Source organism: Psammomys obesus, unplaced genomic scaffold (assembly GCF_907164565.1).
Source record: "Psammomys obesus unplaced genomic scaffold, mPsaObe1.curated_primary_1811, whole genome shotgun sequence".
Taxonomy (NCBI): domain Eukaryota; kingdom Metazoa; phylum Chordata; class Mammalia; order Rodentia; family Muridae; genus Psammomys; species Psammomys obesus.
This window is the reverse complement of record NW_026588368.1, coordinates 5,298,649-5,317,372: the sequence shown is the minus strand read 5'-3', so window position 1 is coordinate 5,317,372 and position 18,724 is coordinate 5,298,649. Positions and strand designations below refer to the sequence as shown.

Below are 18,724 nucleotides of genomic sequence, written 5' to 3'. Positions count from 1 at the left end.
GTGCTGGGACTTGAACCTGCATCCTCGGGAAGAGCAGCCAGCGCTCCTAACCACTGAGCCATCTCTCCAGCCCCCACACAAACATTCTCAACAAACAAAAAGGCAGGTATTGTACACAGACCGTGAGCTCACTTATGTAAAGGTGTACAGGTGCCAGTCATTTCTGGAGATCACGTTATCTTAGGCAAATGTTTCTCTTTCACCTTCCGGCACTGTCAGCCTAGGGAGAGGAGAGCTGCCTAGACAGGCTTTGATTTTTTATCTCATCTTATTTTTTTAAAGACAAAGTCTGTTTTGCAGCTCTGGCTAGGACTCACTCTGTAGAGCAGGCTGGCCTGAACCTCAGGGATCTGCCTGCCTTTGCCTCCGGAGTGCTGGGATTAAAGGTGTGTGCCGTCACACTCCGTTAGGGAAGTTTAAAAAAGAAGCAGAGGAGAGATGGAGACGCAGTTTTGAATACGACACTAAAATGTAAAAAGGTGAACTAGAACGGTTGACTAAGCTCCATTATCGAATTAATGATCTCAGTCGCACCGGTGAGGGAGCCTTGCCTCAGGATGGAGAGGCCACGAACAAAAATGTGTACAGTAATCTCACTGCACACTGTTCTCAGTGTTCACAAGGACTGTTCGCAGTGAATTTAAAGCTGCTGTCCTCCAGCTTAGCTGCCTATAAGAATAAACTGAGAGCTTAAACAGAAATCCCGATGCTAGAAAAGGCAAACCTAATCTTTTTAGGAGCCCGGTCTTTGGTTCCGGTGGACGTTTTTTGTGCTCTCCTCTCTACCACGGTCCACTGCCTTCTTGTCTCCCACCACGGCCCCCTGCTCTCAGGCCGCATCCTCTCCGGGGTGGCCGCAGCCTCCGTCAGAACCAGCTCCCGGCAGGCCCATGTAGAAATGGCAGCCCCAGATCCCATCGTGGGAGATACGGGAGGCTTCAAGAAAGATATCAACAGCAAATAGATGAACCTGGGAGTTGGTGCCTACCAGGATGATAACGGAAAGCCTTACATGCTCTCCAGTGTCTGGAAGGCAGAGGCCCAGGTTGCTGGAAAACAAAACAAAACAAAACAAAAAAAGGACAAAGAATTATCTACCCATTGGGGGACTGGTTGAATGTTGTAAGGGTTCTGCAGAACTGGCCCTGGGCAAGAACAACGAAGTGTTGAAAAGTGCAGACCATTTCCAGGACTGGAGACTTAAGAGTCGGAGCCAATTTTCTGCAAAGATTTTTTTTTTTTTTAAGTTCAGCCGAGATGTCTTCCTGCCCAAGCCATCCTGGGGAAGTCACACGCCCATCTTCAGCGATGCCGGCATGCAGCTTACAAGGTTATCGATTCTATGACCTCAGGACTCAGGATTTGACTTTTCGGGAGCCGCGCAAGACTAATAAAAAATCCCAGAGCAGAGTGTTCTCCTGCATGCCTGTGCTCACACCCCCCATGGGCGTGGTCTCGCATCCAGAGCGGTGGAAGGAAATCACATCTGTGGTGAAGAAAAAGAATCTTTGCGTTCTTTGACATGGCCGATTAAGGCTTTGCCAGTGGTGACGGAGATTAGGATGCCTGGGCTGTGCACTACTTCATGGAGCAGGGCATTAATGTTTGCTCTGCCAATCGTACGCCAAGGACATGGGCCTATATGGTGAGTGTGAGTCTTCACTGCGGTCTGCAAAGGGGCTGAAGAAGCGGAAAGGGTGGAGTCGCAGCTGAAGAGCCTGATCTGTCCCATGCATTCCAACCCACCCCTCAATGGGGCCTGAGTGCAGCAACCACTGTGACTTCTCCAGATTTGCCAAGGCAAAGGTTGCAAGAAGTGAAAGGCAAGGCCAAGCAGGGCAGTGGTGGCCAAGTCCTGTAATTCCAGCACTCCCATCACTCCGGAGACAGAGGCGGGCGGATCTCTGTGAGTTCAAGGCTAGCCCAGTCTACAAAGCGAGTTCAGAACAGCCAAGGCTACACAGAGAACCCCTGCCTCAACAACGAACAAACGAAGGCATGGCTGACAGCATTGCTAGCATGAGGACCCAGCTGGTATCCAACCTGAAGAAAGAGGGGTCCTTCCACAACTGGCAGCACATCACCACCGTTTTGGGACACTGGCCAAAAGCCTGAGCAGGTGGAGCGGCTGACCAAGGAGCTCTCAGTCCACATACATAACTAAGGATGGCCGAATCTCCGTGGGCAGGGGTCACCTCAGGCCATGTGGGCTACTTGCCCACGCCATTCACCAGGCCAAGTAATTACCAGCGTGCAAAGGGACAGAGACTTTTCCTTCAGCCTTTGCTCTTGTGAGTCAGATGCAGGGGGAGGGAGGGTGAGTAGACGGTGTTTTCACCTTCAGCGCAAACCCTCAGCGACTGAAGGTGTTCCTCCAAAGGGACAGGGCAGAGACCTCCACGGCTGGTGTCTGGAACTGTGTGGGCTCTAAACCAAACCCTCCCTCATCCTTTTGTCTCCAGCTTTTCTTTCTTTTTTTTTAAAGAATTTTTTAAAATTTATTTATTTATTATTTATACGGAGTTCTGCTTACATGTACACCTGCATGACACAAGAAGACACCAGATCTCATTACAGATGGTTGTGAGCCACCATGTGGTTGCTGGGAGTTGAACTCGGGACCTTTGGAAGAGCAGTCAATCCTCTTAACCTCTGAGCCATCTCTCCAGCCCCTCCAGCTTTTCTTTTAAAATATTTCCTTCCTACCAAATTACAGTAGAATCACACTTACAGAGTAAATAGATGAGAAGTAATAACAGTTCCACAATCACTCAGATTATTCATGTAATACTTGGTTATGTTCTTTTGCATTTTCTCTTTTTCTATCACGTGACGAAAATGAAGACAATCCGGATTTAAAAAATTTTTATTTTTGCTGTCAATTATAAAGTCCCCAGGATATACTTGCTCTAAGCTGAAAACTAACAAGGATTTGTGATCTTATGAAATTTCGAATCACTTTCAAAATCAGTTTACAAAATAATCGATAGCCAGATTGTCCCACCCTCTTCTCCCCAGCCCTCCTCACAACACACAGCAGGGAACCACAACCTTCCTGAAGCTACCTGAGATACTACTACTGCAGGCATTACCATTTTCAGCAATGATCTGTCAATCACACTTGACAGATCATTGGCAGCCTTGTAAACGGGGGACAAAAGGGTCATTTATTCTTCTAATGTAACTTGGGTTTAAATTACTTGTGAGCATTAGAAGGCCAAAGGAGAAAAAAGGAAGTTATTTTGTTTTCCTATTGTTGGTTCTCAGCAAAGGGAGTATGTCCTAAGAACCAAAGACAATAAAGGCCCAGTGGCCTAGGCCTGTACCACTAACTACATGGGAGCCAGAAGCAGACACCAGGCTAGCTTGGGCAATTTGAATGTTAAATGTAGGAAGGTAGATGAGAATACACCTCAGAGGTAATGTCCAATCTCCATTACTTGAGAGGAGCAGGGGAAGGATGTCTTTTGGTTATGGTTTCTTGATAAAAACAGAACAAACAAGAGAGGTGGCACATGCCTGTAATCTGGGCAGAGGGATCCAAAGTTGAAGGAGGACAACTAAGCCCATGCTAAACAAGCCAATTTAAAAAGAAAAGAAACAGATGGGTGAACTCCTAAAAACAGATCATTCCTTTCCAGACTCCGTATTTCCAACACCCACGCGCACGCACACACCTTCTCAGCAGTGCTAACAGGCTAACCACACCACCAATGAAGTCATTTTCAGATTGGCAATTTATTTTAGAGATTGCAAGTAAAGTACTAAAAACAGGTTTGGCCCAGGTTAAAAGTGGTTCCCATTTATTGGCTAATTTTCCTCAGGACTTTCAATATTCATTCTCAGAATTTACCTTTATTTGGTTACCATTTAAAGTCACCACCAGGGGCCGGAGAAATGGCTCAGAGTTTAAGAGCATTGGCTGCTTTTCCAGAGGTCCTGAGTTCAATTCCCAGCAACCACGTGATGGCGCACAACCATCTATAAGGAAGTCTGGTGCCCTCTTCTGGCAAGCACAACATTGTATATATAATAAATAAATAAATCTTTTAAGTCACCACTGAAAAAAGAAAAACATGCTCATGAAATCAAGTTACAATTTCTTTAAGGCACAACCAACAACCCTGGTAAAACTTAATGAACATGTAGGGGAATCATGAACGGATTGGTTGAGGCTCTTAAAATACACTGTCTAGACAAACACATTATTGTAGAAGAGCAATGGTGTGCCTTTTCCCAGTGCACATCCTATGCTGCTGTGGTTGACTAGATCCAGGCCAAGACAATACTCCAACTTCCAAGACACACTAACATTCATTCTTTCCTGGTATGCTATAAACACCAACTGGACAATCTACAAAGTAATGGTGTGATTTGACTTAAAGGAACTAGGGGTCTGTAAGGGCCTATTACAAAAGCAACTCTCTATACACATTAAGCTAATGCACATATCAAATTTCACTGGACCTGGGTTTAGGGTTATTTGGGGAGTTCAACAGCTTAAAATCTCCACACTTTGCAATGTTCGAAATCCATTTCACATTGTTTTCTCCCCTAAGTAGACTGTCCTCATCTTTTCAAAGTCTTTTTTTTTTTTTGGTTTTGTTTTTTTGTCTCTGTGTAGCCCTGGCTGTCCTGGAGCTAGCTCTGTAGACCAGGCTGTCCTCAAAGTCACTGCCTCCTAAGCACTGGGATAAAAGGTGTGTATCACCACTGCTGGGGAAAAGGCAGGCTTTCTTTTTTCTTTTCCTACTTCACTGGCTGACACACAAGAATACTACATTGACAAACCGTATCTTTTTTTTTTTTCTTCCTTTCTTCCCCCACACCCCACTCCGAGACAGGTTATATTACCCAGCCCTCTGGCTGTCCTGGAACAGTATATAAACCAGCCTGCCTCCGTCTTCCAAGTGCCGGGATTAATGGTGTGTACACCATGCCCAGCTGAAAGCAGTTTCTTTACATTCACTGAACTGCATCCAGCAAACTAAAACAGTTTGACAGGCAGTAATTCATAATCTGAGGCTCAAGTCGGAGCCAGACGGGCAAAGCTGGCTCATGGCAGTTTAGCAAAGGGGCCACGCCTCTCCATCTCCACACTGCACATGGCTTTTGCAGGAACACCAGGAAGTGAAACACACATCTGTGAGAGGATGACGATGCTTCTCCCCCAACTAGAAACCAGTAACTATTGCTACCTTGGATTTCTGAATATGGGACTGAACAGTTCTAATGACTTTCCCTGTTAAGAATTACCAAAGACTTAACTACCACTTTTTTTTTTTTTTTTGAGACAGGGTCTTTGTAGTCCTGACTGGTGTGGAACTCATTATGTAGACTAGGCTGGTTGTGAACTCCTGCTTCTGCCTAAGTGCTGGATTAGTGTGTGTGCCATCACAATCAGCAGACTTCATTTTTTTTTTTTTTATTCTTTTGTTACTTCTGTCAAAATATCTATGATGAAGGCAGTGGTAAATGGTTTTAAAATATTAATGCTTAAGTTAAAATACTAACAATGAAGAACTGAAACTCTGAGACAGAAAGAGAAACATAAATCAAGTTTTAATACAAAATGTAAACAAATACAGAAGAATTCAGTTGCAAATTTCGTGAAACAATGCTTCACACTAGAAGGTCGACTTTTTCTTAGATAGACAACCATTTCATTAACTCACGAACTACAGTTTTGATTTGTGGGTGCAGTGCTAGTTCTCTTATACCCTTAAAGGTTTTTAGATTTTAATGGCCTCTACTCTACGTGTTGGAGTATTTTCCTGAATGTATGTCTGTGCACCACATGTGTGCAGTGCTCTGGCAGGTCAGAAGAGGACACAGGATCCCCTGGGACTGGAGTTACAGATGGATGGGAGCCCCCATGTAGTGCTGAGAATTGAACCTGGGTCCTCTGGAAGAGCAGCCAGTGCTCTTAGTCACTCAACCGTCATCTCTCCAGGCCCTCTTTTATATGCTTTAGTTTTGGTCTAAATCTATGGTTAAGACAAATCAAAGTCTTCAAATAAGTACAGAAAGAGACAAATGAATCAATTAAATTACATATGTAAAAGTTCAAATGTCAGAGGACGCCATGCAGCTATCCACAGGTCACCACCGCCTACTTCTGGTCCCCAGAAGACGAGCACTGCACAAAGCACACAAAGCACTCCTCAGACAGCCATCTTTCACCATGACTCTACACTGTTGGTGACAGTTAGTGTAAAGTAGTTAACTGGAAGGAAAATCAAATGTTTAAAATGTGTTCTGGGATTCCACCACTTACATTTTAAATTTCTGAAGGGTTGGAGTACACTCAAATTTTAAACCACAAGTATTTCAATCTTTTACAAAGACAAAAACATAAGAAATATTGTGCTTTTTCGTTATAACAAGAACCAAATAAAATTTTAAGTGATAATCTTCATAGTTTGGCAAAATAAAAATGTATGAAATTAATTACTTAATTAAGTTTGTAACCATTACTGAAATCTTAACTCACGACTCACATCGAGATGAAAATTCAAGACACAAGCACAGCAACACATTCAAACCAGGTAACTGGTCAAGATAGTCAATGTTACTTAATATTAAGCGAAGACGTAGGTAGTATAAACCAGAGAGTACTTTCAGAAACCGTTATGTGTATGTTGTACCTACAGCCGTACCACCTGCATGTGTATGTCTCACTTGACCTTGAAAACTAGGCAGGGTCAAGCCTGGTTAGCACTTGGGATAAGGGGTTTTATAAGAAAACCTTTTCTTCTCCTAAGATGCCTTTTGAGGTAACCCTCATACCCACACAGTCTGTAACTGGACAGTACATCTCACTTCTAGTTACTAGAAGACATTTCTTTAAGAGACGGAAGCAAAGGGGAGCAGAGACCATAAACCTTCTAGGTTTGCTCAATGCTCCCTTTAAAAGGACAGCTAATGAATTTAAGTCAAACTGTAGATTCTTAAACCAAAATAAAGAACATAGGATAGTGAAGATAAACCCTATTTTAGAAATTTTTTTGTCCTTTAAAATATATTAGTCCCGTTCTAGTAGGAGTTTACAGAGTACACCTAAGACCTTTGTAAGAACACAGAACGCAACTGGGGTGGGGTTGGGGAGGGAAGGACACAGCACCATATTTTCAAACATACAAAACATTCAGCACTGACTATAGTAAGACCAAGCTGCCCAACAGACAGGGACAAGTCCCAACACGAAGGAAATATATTATCTATTTGAATAGAAGAAAAGTGGAAGATATGTTTAGGTGAGAATGAAAAGGGAGTGCTAACTCCTTGTACTACAAGGAAGGAATGGGATTTATCAAAAAGCAGAAAGAAAATGCAAGCTCCCAAATGGATTTTTGATGCTCAAACTCTGTCATACGCTGCTGGTAACAGTAAATATATATATATATCTATATTTATATATGTATATTAAAAAAGGAAAAATAATCTATAGAACAGTCAGTAGTCAGAGACATTTAGAAAAAAGTAAAAACAAGTCTTTCTTTTTAAAAACGATTTACTAAAACAGCTTCATGCCCAGAGGACCTATAACCCACATCCTCTGATGAAGCCATGGTATTACTCATCAACATCTGCTGGGGCCATGTTGGAAACTATGGGCATTACGGTGAGGGCTGCAAGGCAAAAGCTGTTATTTGCCAGTCTTGCTCATGGCCATGCCAGAAGCATGGTATAGTCTGGAATACTTGTGAATGAGGGTTTCCCAGAAAAGCATGCATCACTGCGGCTCAGTAAAATGTTCTCATTAGTCATCCCTGCTCCTTCCAGAGACCTGGCTCCAAAACGTAGACCCAGGCAGACTTCCTAAACCAAGGCTACTTGCCTTCTTTTCAGGATCCAGCCGAGTCAGATTTTCTAACCTGCTGACCATCTCCTCAAGTAAGCAAGGGGCTCTTTCAGAGGATTTTCTTACTGGTATAAATAAGCACAAGCAGCTGAGGTCTGTAGACTGACTGTACTGCCACCCCAACACTTCTAAAAGGGGTAATTTTGGCCTGCTCCTCCCAACTTGTTCAGTAGGGCATAAATGCCAGTACTTATCGGGAAGAGAATTGTACTCTGACTCCTGTCCAATTATCCTAACTAGGAGATTCAAACAATCAGAGCCTTCTGATGGCACCACTTGTAGGTTGTAACCTTCTACAACGAGAATCAATTGGTCACAAGCCACATCTTATATGCCCACTAAGCACATCAATGTGTTAATGCCAAACAGCCTCCTGAGTGTTCCATCAAGAACCTGACCTTAATTCAGCACGCCATACTTAGAGGAGTTAGGAGTTGAAAGACTTGGCTGCTGCACCAAAGAGGACATCCTCTGTACAGATGATAAGAGAATGGAGCCCACACAATTCATGCACAGAGGAAGCCAGCACTAAGGACTTTCTCTGAAGTCCATTCATCTTTGGAAACAACATTCTGAGTGGTTAGAACCACTCTGCTTGATGAGTAAGGTCTCAATGTGGTCCACTTCCCCCCATGTTGAAAGCTAACCAAACATCCGCTAACTGTTCTCTTTAAGATCCTCCATTGGTAGTTTGTAGCTCATTATGAAGGGAGGAGGTGGTGCTTGGCCTGGGCTATCTGGCCCCTGCTTCTTTGCACAGTTTATACAGATGTAATCTTCATTTTCAGCCATTTCTGGGGATACACCAACACAAACTTGATGAAACCACTCATCACAGCCACCATCACATTGTACCCAGTCCACCTGTAGAAGATAAAGATTGGGAGATGTTTAGTATCATAACAGTAAGGCCAGAATAAAAGCAAACCAGAGAGCTTCTTGGATTAAAGGAGAGCAAACAACTGGGATATCCAGAGATAGATATGACTTCTTATGGGGTTATTTTTCAAAGAAAGAAGCTGAGAAGTTAATACCCCCCAAATTATATTTTACCATAATGTGTCCACAAAATTAGGCCTCTTAGGTACTCCATTACCTCATGAATACCTGGGGTTCCTTGTGAGGCAGAAACATGATTGGGGAATACTTGACAAAAAAGAAACGTCTAATAGAGCAGCCAAGTAGTTTTAGCTAATATTAACAATTTCTAGGCTCTAAAATAATGCAATTAACAATCAAGAAAGGAAGAGTACAACAATGTGAGGCAATCCTGTGGATTAGCTTTATTTCAAAGAGATAAGCCAAAGTACTAAGAGCATTAAATACCTTTTTAGAAAAGCAGTCACATAGGCCACTTTTAAAACTACTATTTTTTATTCTTCTCTTCTTCCGTTACAAATACAACTCCCTATAAAAAGTTAGCAAATATCAGAGGTCAAATCTTACAAGTTAACCAATTACAACAGTCAAAGACACAGGTCAATAGATTACTTTGGGGTTTAAAATTAGTCTGAAAAAAAATGACAGGTGTCAGCGGCACATGCCAGGCAAACACTGATCCTTCAGAGGCTACAGTGACTACAGGATGCAGGGAAGGGCTTTAGTTTGGTGATTTAAAACCTCAGAGTTAACAGTAAAGCAGCAAAGTGTAACTTCAGGCTTTTCTGTTCAGAAGGTGATTGTGGTTCTTATACTTAATGTCATAAAAGACCAGAATCTAGCATTAGGATGAAAAGAGCTATGGTCAACCCCTTCATAATACAAAAGATGATTACTGTAGTGGCAATACAGAAAGCCACTTAGAACCATGAGCTTTATCAGACTTTGGAGCAAAGGAGTATGGCGGGATCAAAAAAGTCTCTCAGCAAAGCCAGTGAAAAAGAACAAAGGAGGCCTTGGCTAGGTAAATACATTTTATGCAGGGTAAGTGTGTGGTTTTCAAAAAAGCTCCCATAGCTTGTAAAACTTACGACAACTGGGCCTGGAGAGATGGCTCAGAAGGTAAGAGCACTGGCTGTTCTTCCAGAGGACCTGAGTTCAATTCCCAGCACTGACATGGTGGCTCACAACCATCTATAATGAGTTCTGGTGCCCTCTTCTGGCACATAGGCAGGCAGAACACTGTATACATAATAAATAAATAATTCTTAAAAAAAAAAAAAAAAAGTACGGCAATTACGTTAGTGAGTTTGGGCTTTTAATAGAGGATGGAAAATTATTTATAAAAAATTGCAATTTGGATTTTATTATCTTTTCTAAGCATTTTCAAATATCTGTTTTTATTCCTGTAATTAAATTCTTTACGTGTCCTCCTAAGCTTATAGGCTTACTGTGTAGCCCAAGCTAGCTCAAACTTCATCATTAGTCTGGCACTCTACCAGGCTCAAACTTGAGATCCTCTTATCTCAACCCTAGAGTATTGAGATCACTGTGGCAAAGGTGTAAGTTTATTAAGCACAGGTACGTACACACTTAGAGAGAACTAAATATGGATATTCTAGGTGATGCTTACGTATTTAAGTCAGACCACTTCTGTCTCTTTCTGCTTCCTGTAAATTCAGAGCAACTTAACCATTCCTACCTAAGCTAAATTCCATTTGCTTTATATGTTTTGCCTCACAAGAAAGCGAAAGTACCATTGTGATCATAGCTAGGAGGGTAAGGCCAGTCTAGTCTACAGAGTGAGTTCCAGCACAGCCAAAGCCACAGAGAAACCATGTCTTGAAACAAACAAACCTGCTATAATCAACTAGGAGATAAGTTGTAGAATCAAGTAAATAAAAACAAGTGGTAGAAAAGTAAACATTAATGTTTTCACTGTATCTACTGGCTTTGTTTCCAAAATTAAATCTATTATTTTCTTTCAAACAAGAAAGGCAGTAGCTTCTCTTATTTTGATTTTTAATTAGAAGTACATTTGTCATCCTAGCTCTTCCACTGTTTAAAAAAAAAACAAACAAATTTTTTCTTGAGGTAGGTATTCATTGGTGCAACCATCTGGTTATGTAACAGCTTACCCTGATAAATACAAATAAGGAAACTATCCTTCATTTGCCAATCAATGTGAATTCTATTTCCGTATGAAAAACCCCACAGGATCACAAAGCAAACTAAGTTCAGAATGTCAATAGAATCCACAGACAATTCTGAGAGAGGTAATGATGCATGCAGTAAACTGAAAACTTATAAGCATGGAATCTGGCTAACTGAATACTACATTCTAACAGTCACCTGCCTTCAGAGTTCAGGAAAACAAGGCTTCATCATTTAGGAAATCACAAAAAAACAAACAAAACAAAAAATAAAACAACAACAACAAAAAAAATCCCAATTTCCCCAAAATGCAAGCATGCTGGCAGGTGTCTATAGTCCCAGTAATTAGAGGACAAGGCAGGAGGAGCCCCTGATGCCCAGGAGCTTATTGTCTTTATGGCAACATAGAAAGATCTTGAATCTTAAAAAAACAAACAAAAACCCCAAACAACTACGAGGTGATACATTAAGTGGTAAAAAAAAAAAAAAAAAATCTCATAATACAGTAAAAGTTGGTTATTGTCCTCTTTTCCTGTGATGTCAGAAAAATGTCTGTTCAAAAGAGAAATAGGGCCAGAAAGATCTTTTGTAGGGATGCAACCTTGCTGCCAAGCCTGAAAATGAGTTGACTTTTTTTAATTAAGATTTTTTTTCAAAAACCTTTTTTTATAATTTATTTAATTTTATTTTATGTGCATTAGTGTGTGCATCAGATTCCTTGGAACTGGGGTTACAGACAGTTGTGAGCTGCCATGTGGGTGCTGGGAATTGAACCTGGGTTCTTTGGAAGAGCAGACAGTAAGTACTCTTAACCACTGGGCCATCTCTCCAGCCCTAATTAAGATTTTTTTAAATTCACTTTTAAAAAGAGATTTATTATGTATACAATGTGCTGTGTGCATATATGCCTGCACCCCAGAAAAGGGCTCCAGATCTCATTATACATGGTTGTGAGCCACCATGTGGTTGCTGGGAATTGAACTCAGTACGTTTGGAAGAGCAGTACGTTTGGAAGAGCCATCTCTCCAGCCCTTAAGTCGACTCTTTAGGTAGAATCCACATGATTGAAGGAAAGAACTGACTTTTGTCCTCTACCACATGAACAACGCCTCCCCCGCCCCCCACATTAAGTAATATATTGAGTTTGGGTGTCTATCAGCTCAGTGCTAAGCATGCTTGACTAGCACCTTTAAGGATCTGGGCTTTATTCCTCAGCACAACCGAGAGAGAAGAAATGGAATGGGAAACGGAGGAGCAGAAATGATAGCTTGACATTCTTAGTTTGTTGTATGATTTCATACTTCGACTTAAGTTCTTGATAATTTGTATTTTGACATCTTAGAGCATAGAATACTGCTGGGGCGGGGGGGACTGATATTTAGTGAGAGCTTTAGCTTACTCGTTTTAACCAGTTTATGTACTCTAAACACTGTGACTAACCATTCCAGTTTGCCTAGGAATGACAGAATTCCCAGTTTGTGAATTCTCTAAAATCTAGACAGTCCTAGACAAACTGTGACACTTGGTCACAGCGCTATCTTAGTACCAGATATGTCTTAGACATTTATTTCATACCTAGCTTTTGATAATCCATACTGAAACAAACTACAACTGGTAAAGCCAATAATACAAACCCTTTGATTGACCAACATCTTCATGAAAATCTTTTTAAAACTTTGGCTAGCAAATGCTAAATATGTAAGGCAAATATTTATGCATTTAAAGATTTTAACTTACTGTAATAAACTTCTTATGAAGAAGTGTGTAATAAAATGTTCCACAAAGAGAATTCACAGAGATTCACCTGCCTCTGCCTTCTGAGTGCTGGGATTAAAAAATGTGCATCACTATGCCTGCCCTTGATTAAGCATGTTTTACTGTTAGCACCAATAAGATAGATACAGGAGCAGACCTCAGAGAGAAAAAGTATCTAGTTTTAAAACATTTCTAAAAATACCTCTATATTATTGTTCAGCTCAAACATCATAACTGATGTGAGAAAAGACTTTCTGAAACTTTCACCTTCCTCTGATGTTGCTTTTCTTTACTCTTTGCAAGCTGTTTTGAAAATGAACCTGGGTACATCCAAGTAAACACTTCATGTTTAAAAAAATAGCTCTCAACATTTCTATTAAAAAAAAAAAATAGCCATTACTGATAGATGATGAAGGCACATTCAACATGATATTTTAAAGAATATGGTATTTCCCGGAAAAAGTGCTTTTCTTATTATCTTGTTGTTCTTAAAAGTTGTGTTTTTTGAGACAGGGTTTCTCTGTGTAGCTCTGACTGTTCTGGAACTCCTCTGTAGATGGCCTCAAACTCACAGAGATCTGTTTGCCTCTGCTTCATGAATGCTGGGAAGGTGTGCGCCACCAAAGCCCAGTGAAAAATTTTAATTTAGTAAAACTAGTGCCAGAAATAAACTGGAAAATAGCAATCCAGATGAAATATTTATAATGTGATATGTAATCTGCATAGATTTATATTTAAGTGGAGAAATATAACATTACATTTGCTTTTTATAAGTTAATGACAGGGAAAACATAATGGTTATCTTTAACAACTTACTATAAACTTTTTCTTAAATATGTAGCTAAATCTATGTTCTATCAAAATGTATCTACACAAATATCAATTATGGTAGGAGCAAATATCATGGTTCATTTTAAAGTAATGACCATCTCTTTACACTTACATAGTGTAAAGAGTGCTGTCAACAAGTGCTTTCACAGACTATGTTTTTTTTCTTTCATAAGTTATTTTATACTTAATTGTATAGTGAATGGGTGGTGGTGGTGCCTGGAGTATTTACAAGGTGAAGAGATAAAAATAAGAAGTGAAGTGACATATTGGTGGCTTGAAATTATTGAAAATTAGCTAAACAAGAAAGAAATGATCTAAGAGTACTGAACTGCTGTTTTCATAGCCAAAGAGGAAAAGCTAATTTTCTATCAGCCTCTTTAGTAAAAGAATGAAAAAATGATCCATGACTTGGGGTACTAATAGAAAACCCAAATCTGGAACAGTAAAAAACTAGGGTTGGCTTTTGGTTTTGTGGTTCAACTGCTAATTTGTTATCTAACTTTGAGAAACATCATCTGTAAACATGAAAAGCTGGAACAATAGACTTCCTAGTCCCTTTCAGGTTTCAAAAATGTATTAAGTTTTTAATTCAGAAGGTAAGTGGGGTACAACCTTCAGGAAACAGTGGTACAGTTTTATTTATCCTTTATTTTCAAACTGAGGAGCTAATAAAATTCTAAATATCAAATGGTATGAGACTACATTTAAAATGGTAAACTGTGTGTGTGGCAGCAGGAGGTGGATCTCATCTGTCTTCCTCTAATGTTCTCCACCTTATTTTTTAAGACAGGATCTCTCACTGAACGTAGAGCTCAGCAAGTGGCCGGACTGTGGCTAGAAGGTTTGGGGGTACACCTGTCTCTCCATTTGAGCTTCCTCTTCTTAACCTCAGTGCTGTTATAGACACCTGCTATTATGCCAAGCTTGTATATAGGTTTTGTTTATTTGTTTTTAGACAGGTTTTCTCTGTGTAGCCTTGGCTGTCCTGGACTTGCTTGTAGACCAAGCTGGCCTCGAACTCACCTACCTCTGGGATTGGGATTAAAGGTGTGCATCACCAGGGCCAGCTCTTGTACCCAGGATTCAAACTCAGGACCTCATGCTTGCATGCAACCACTTCAGCAATTGAGATTTCTTCTTTTAGCCATTTAAAATTATACTTATTGTTGAGACAGGGTCACACTAGGTAACCCAAGCTGGCCTCTAACTTGATTCCTCATTCTCTTTGCCTTTCAGGTGTTGAATTACAAATGTGTACCACCACAATGACTCCTTGCTAATATTTTTGACAGGGAGAAAAAAGGTATCTCCAATCATTTAAAGAATTGAGATTTTTTTTTTAACCTCCAAATTTACTTTGTCCATTCTCCTAGAAATTAACAAAAGTATCACCTAAAAACTAGCCAACATGCCAGGTGTGATAGCATCCCATCATTTAGGGAGGCAGAGACAGGTGGATCTCCATTGACCAGGTCAACAGAGCAAGTTCCAGGACAGCCATGGTTACACAGAGAAACCCTGTCTCGAAAAGCAAAACAAAACAAAAACAAATAAAAACCCAACACTGCATTATTGTACTTAAAATTTAGGGTTAAAAAGTTACTACATAAAAAAAAAAAAAAGTTACTGCATGTATCTACAAAACACACAACAGTCCATATGCAGGGGTCAGAGGACAACTTGAGGAAGTTAGTTCTCTATTTCTATCATGTGGTCCTGGAACTGAATTCAGGTTGCCAAGCTTGGTGACAAGTACCTTTAACAGCTGAGCTATCTACTAGTCTAGGTTGAAAAATTTTTAACAATAACAGTGAGTCTGAATTATCTGCTAAAAAATAAAATACACACACACATATTCTATTTATGTGAGTATCTTTCACCTAGACTATGAATAAGATATGGATAGGCTTTTCAGGTTACTGTTGGCTAATAGCTCTGACTCATACCACAGGGAGGTCAGAAGAGTATTTTGAACTTGACCTGCATACTACTTATGAAGTACAATGCTTGCAAGGGGTGTCAAATAACTTTTCTATGCTTTTGTATGTTTCTAGTGAATGACTTTTATAAACTGTATTTCTTCCATTAAAGCACACTTAAGGAGCTTAATTAAAGTGGTTTATAAAAACTGTAGAAAAAATTATGAAGTTCAAATCCTGGAATCACAATACTGTTAGCATATTATACACACACATCTCCACGACCATTAGCTCTGGCCTTGCACACCAGTCAATCAACACTTGCACCTCACCTTGTCCTTACATGGCCGTTGGCAGTTCTGTGCTGCACATACAGCATTTTCATCATCAGACTCCTCTGCTCCTGACCAGTCATACTTGGAGGGAATATCCAGCACCTTTTTCTCTCTTTTCTTCTCAGTGCTCTCTTTCACAAGCTCTACTTTTGCTGCAGCAGCCTTTTCTTTCTTTTTCTTTCGCTCTTCTTCTTTTGCTAACTTCTTGGCCAATTTATTCAGCTCTTTTGATTTGTCCACATTTAATTTCAATTTCTTCTTTTTAGGCTTATCTATTTTCTTTAGTTCTTTGGTCTTCTGTTTGCCTTCTCCAAAAAATTGTTCTACCTTTTCTAGCTTCCGTTTTCGTTTCTTCTCCGAAGAGTCCTTTCCTTTCATTTTTAATGGTTTCTCTTCCATGCTATCATCCTTCAAAAAAATAAAATTAATCAGAATCTTAATGCCAAACTTAAAAAAAAGTATCATTCTCTTAACTGAGGTAGTTAGAACAAGAAAATTAACAGACACACACAAAAACCGAAGAGAAGGCAAAGGTGGGGGCACACTTAATTTTAATGGTATAGATTTCCTGTCTGGGGTGATCACACAGCTGTAGGAAGCAGTCACAATGAGGTTGCTATAAGTTCGAGGGCAGTTTGGTCTGTATAGTAAGAGCGTGTCTTAACTTCCTACCCACCAAAATGAGTATCTGCATACAATATGAATGTATATAATAGAACTGAACTGTTCACTCAAAAAAGGAATGATGAGAGCCTGAAATGGTGGTGTGTACCTGTAATCCCAGCACTAGGGAGGCAGAGGCAGACGGACCTTTTTTGAGTTTGGTCTACAAAGCCAGTATAGAACAGCCAAGACTACAAAGAGAAACCTTATCTCAAAAAAACCAAAAAATAAAATAAAAAAGGAACAATGATAGCTCCTGTTGTAGCCACTGTACCAACACTTTCTTCTATGACAAAAAAGGTAGAAGCAGGAAGATCAAAAGTTAAGGTCATCCTTTAGTACTCAGAAAGTTTGACACTAAACTGAGCTGCTAAAGTCCCTGTTCCAAAGAAAAAAGGAAAATAAATAAGAGATTAAGCTAACTTATGGTTATGTATACCTTTACTTTCCCAGCACTCCAGAGGCAGATCTATTTGAGGTAAAAAAAAAAACAGCCAAGACTACACAGTGAAACCTCTTTGAGAGAGAAAAAAATATTCAATGAAGAAAAAGAGTAGAAAATAATACCAACCCAAATCAGAAATGGATTGTTCATGCCTATAACCCTAGCCCGATCAAAGGGCATTATAGACGTGAAAACACCATTATGAAATATGAACTGAAGCTGGGTATGTTGGTGCATGCCTGTAATCCCACACTGAGGGAGGCAGAAGCAGATGGATCTCTGTGAGTTGGAGACCAGCCTGGCCTACAAAGTGAGTCCAGGGCAGCAAAGGCTACACAAAGAAACCCTGTCTTGAGGGGGCAGGGGAAGAGAAAAAAAACTAAAAGAAAATAATATAAACTGAGCTGGGCATGGTGGCACACACCTACAATCCCAGCACTCAGGGACACAGAGGCAGGCTGATCCTTTTAGTTCAATGCCAGCCTGGTCTACAAAGTGAGTCCAGGACGGCTAAGGCCATACAGAGAAACCCTGTCTGGAAAAAAACAAAACAACAAAAAAAGAAACATAAACTGTTAACATAAATGTAGTGACATGACTGTGACTGACTGGCAGTCTGGGTGGTGCTTTATTTATACAGAATTTAGTAGGCAGGGATAGATGTGTACTATTCCAAAACATAGGTCATATCTTTTTTTGTCCCTGGACATGTGTTTTAACTGATGCATGACAGAATTATCTTTTATAATCAGTCTCCCTCATCAGTCTCACAACCCAATTTTTAACATTATTGCCGTTTCAAGGGCATATTTTGCCAAAGCATGACAGCCTATTCTCTGGCTGATAGCCTTTGTACTAGACAGAAAACATCCAAGCCAAGCTTGAGCCGATTGTCATGTCCCAAGCAGTGTATTATCAGCTTTTTTTTTTTTATCAGCTAATTGTCATTACGCTCAGGAAAAGTCTTCAGGCCAAAGCTGTTACAGTTATTACTTAATTTCTGCCGTAATACAACGTTTATATTTTCTATATTTGTAGAATTTATTTACATATCTAATCTTGGTATTTTTATTCCTCAGTTATATGACACCACAGTGGCCCTGTATAAGTTAACGTTTCTAAGAAAGAGAGGTTTTAATATTTTGTTCTTTTATCATTTATCCATACATTCTTTGTCCACCTGTAGGAGGAAGGGGCTTGTAATTTGATCTACTGCCAACTTTTCCGAATATTGTGTACTTTGTTTTTATCTTTTTCCTGATTAAGTACAGGAGCAGATGTGCCAAGAGTATCTTTGCGTCAGAGCCCCGTAAGGAGGTCTCTGGCTTAATTATTTGAGTCACAACCTCCAGGTCGTAAGGAGGACCTTCAAGTAGGGCCAGATAAGGATATCTCCCTAAAAGCAGAAGTCTTACTGTCAGGACATTCCTGGGGAAGCTAGAAGTACTCCTGGGCTGAGGCGTAAATGGTTCATAAGAAAATTTCCATCAATCCAGTATCCCCAAGTTGTACAAATAATAAAGGACCCCCAAACCAAAAGAGTGGGAGATGGCACCAGAGTGACTGCATCATTAGGTTCAGCTTTGATGGATTTTTGTCAAACATATGCGCGCGCATGCGCGCGCGCGCGCACACACACACACACACACAAAGGGAAAAAAGGCAAGGGGGTGGTTAAGTAGAACCAGATGAGTTAGAAGGGAGAGTTCTCATTCCTGTGCCTGACTCATTCTTTCCTTGCCAGTCTTACATCCACCCTTCTTCAGGCCCTGACCTTACCTGGGGCTGGACCCTGGCAAGCATATATATGCTCTCAACACCTCTCCAGTCCCTAAACAGTTGATCTTTTTGTTTATTTGTTTCTGAGACAACGGCTTCT

General features: G+C 40.3%; 1 protein-coding gene and 1 pseudogene across 1 annotated transcript in view; one reads left to right on the top strand and one right to left on the bottom strand.

The window, feature by feature from the left end:
- The first annotated feature begins 706 nt into the window (after positions 1 to 706).
- Positions 707 to 2,243, top strand: LOC129674272 (aspartate aminotransferase, mitochondrial-like; annotated as a pseudogene).
- Positions 2,244 to 5,539: 3,296 nt separating this feature from the next.
- Kdm5a (lysine demethylase 5A) overlaps positions 5,540 to 18,724 on the bottom strand; it is an 86,450-nt gene continuing 73,265 nt past the window's right edge. Inside the window, exons 27-28 of the mRNA XM_055604330.1 lie at positions 15,735 to 16,145; positions 5,540 to 8,728 (exon numbers count right to left, since the gene is read on the bottom strand). Of these exons, the coding sequence (XP_055460305.1) occupies positions 8,522 to 8,728; positions 15,735 to 16,145 (618 nt within the window). The 3' untranslated portion in view covers positions 5,540 to 8,521. The remainder of the gene's footprint in view (positions 8,729 to 15,734; positions 16,146 to 18,724) is intronic.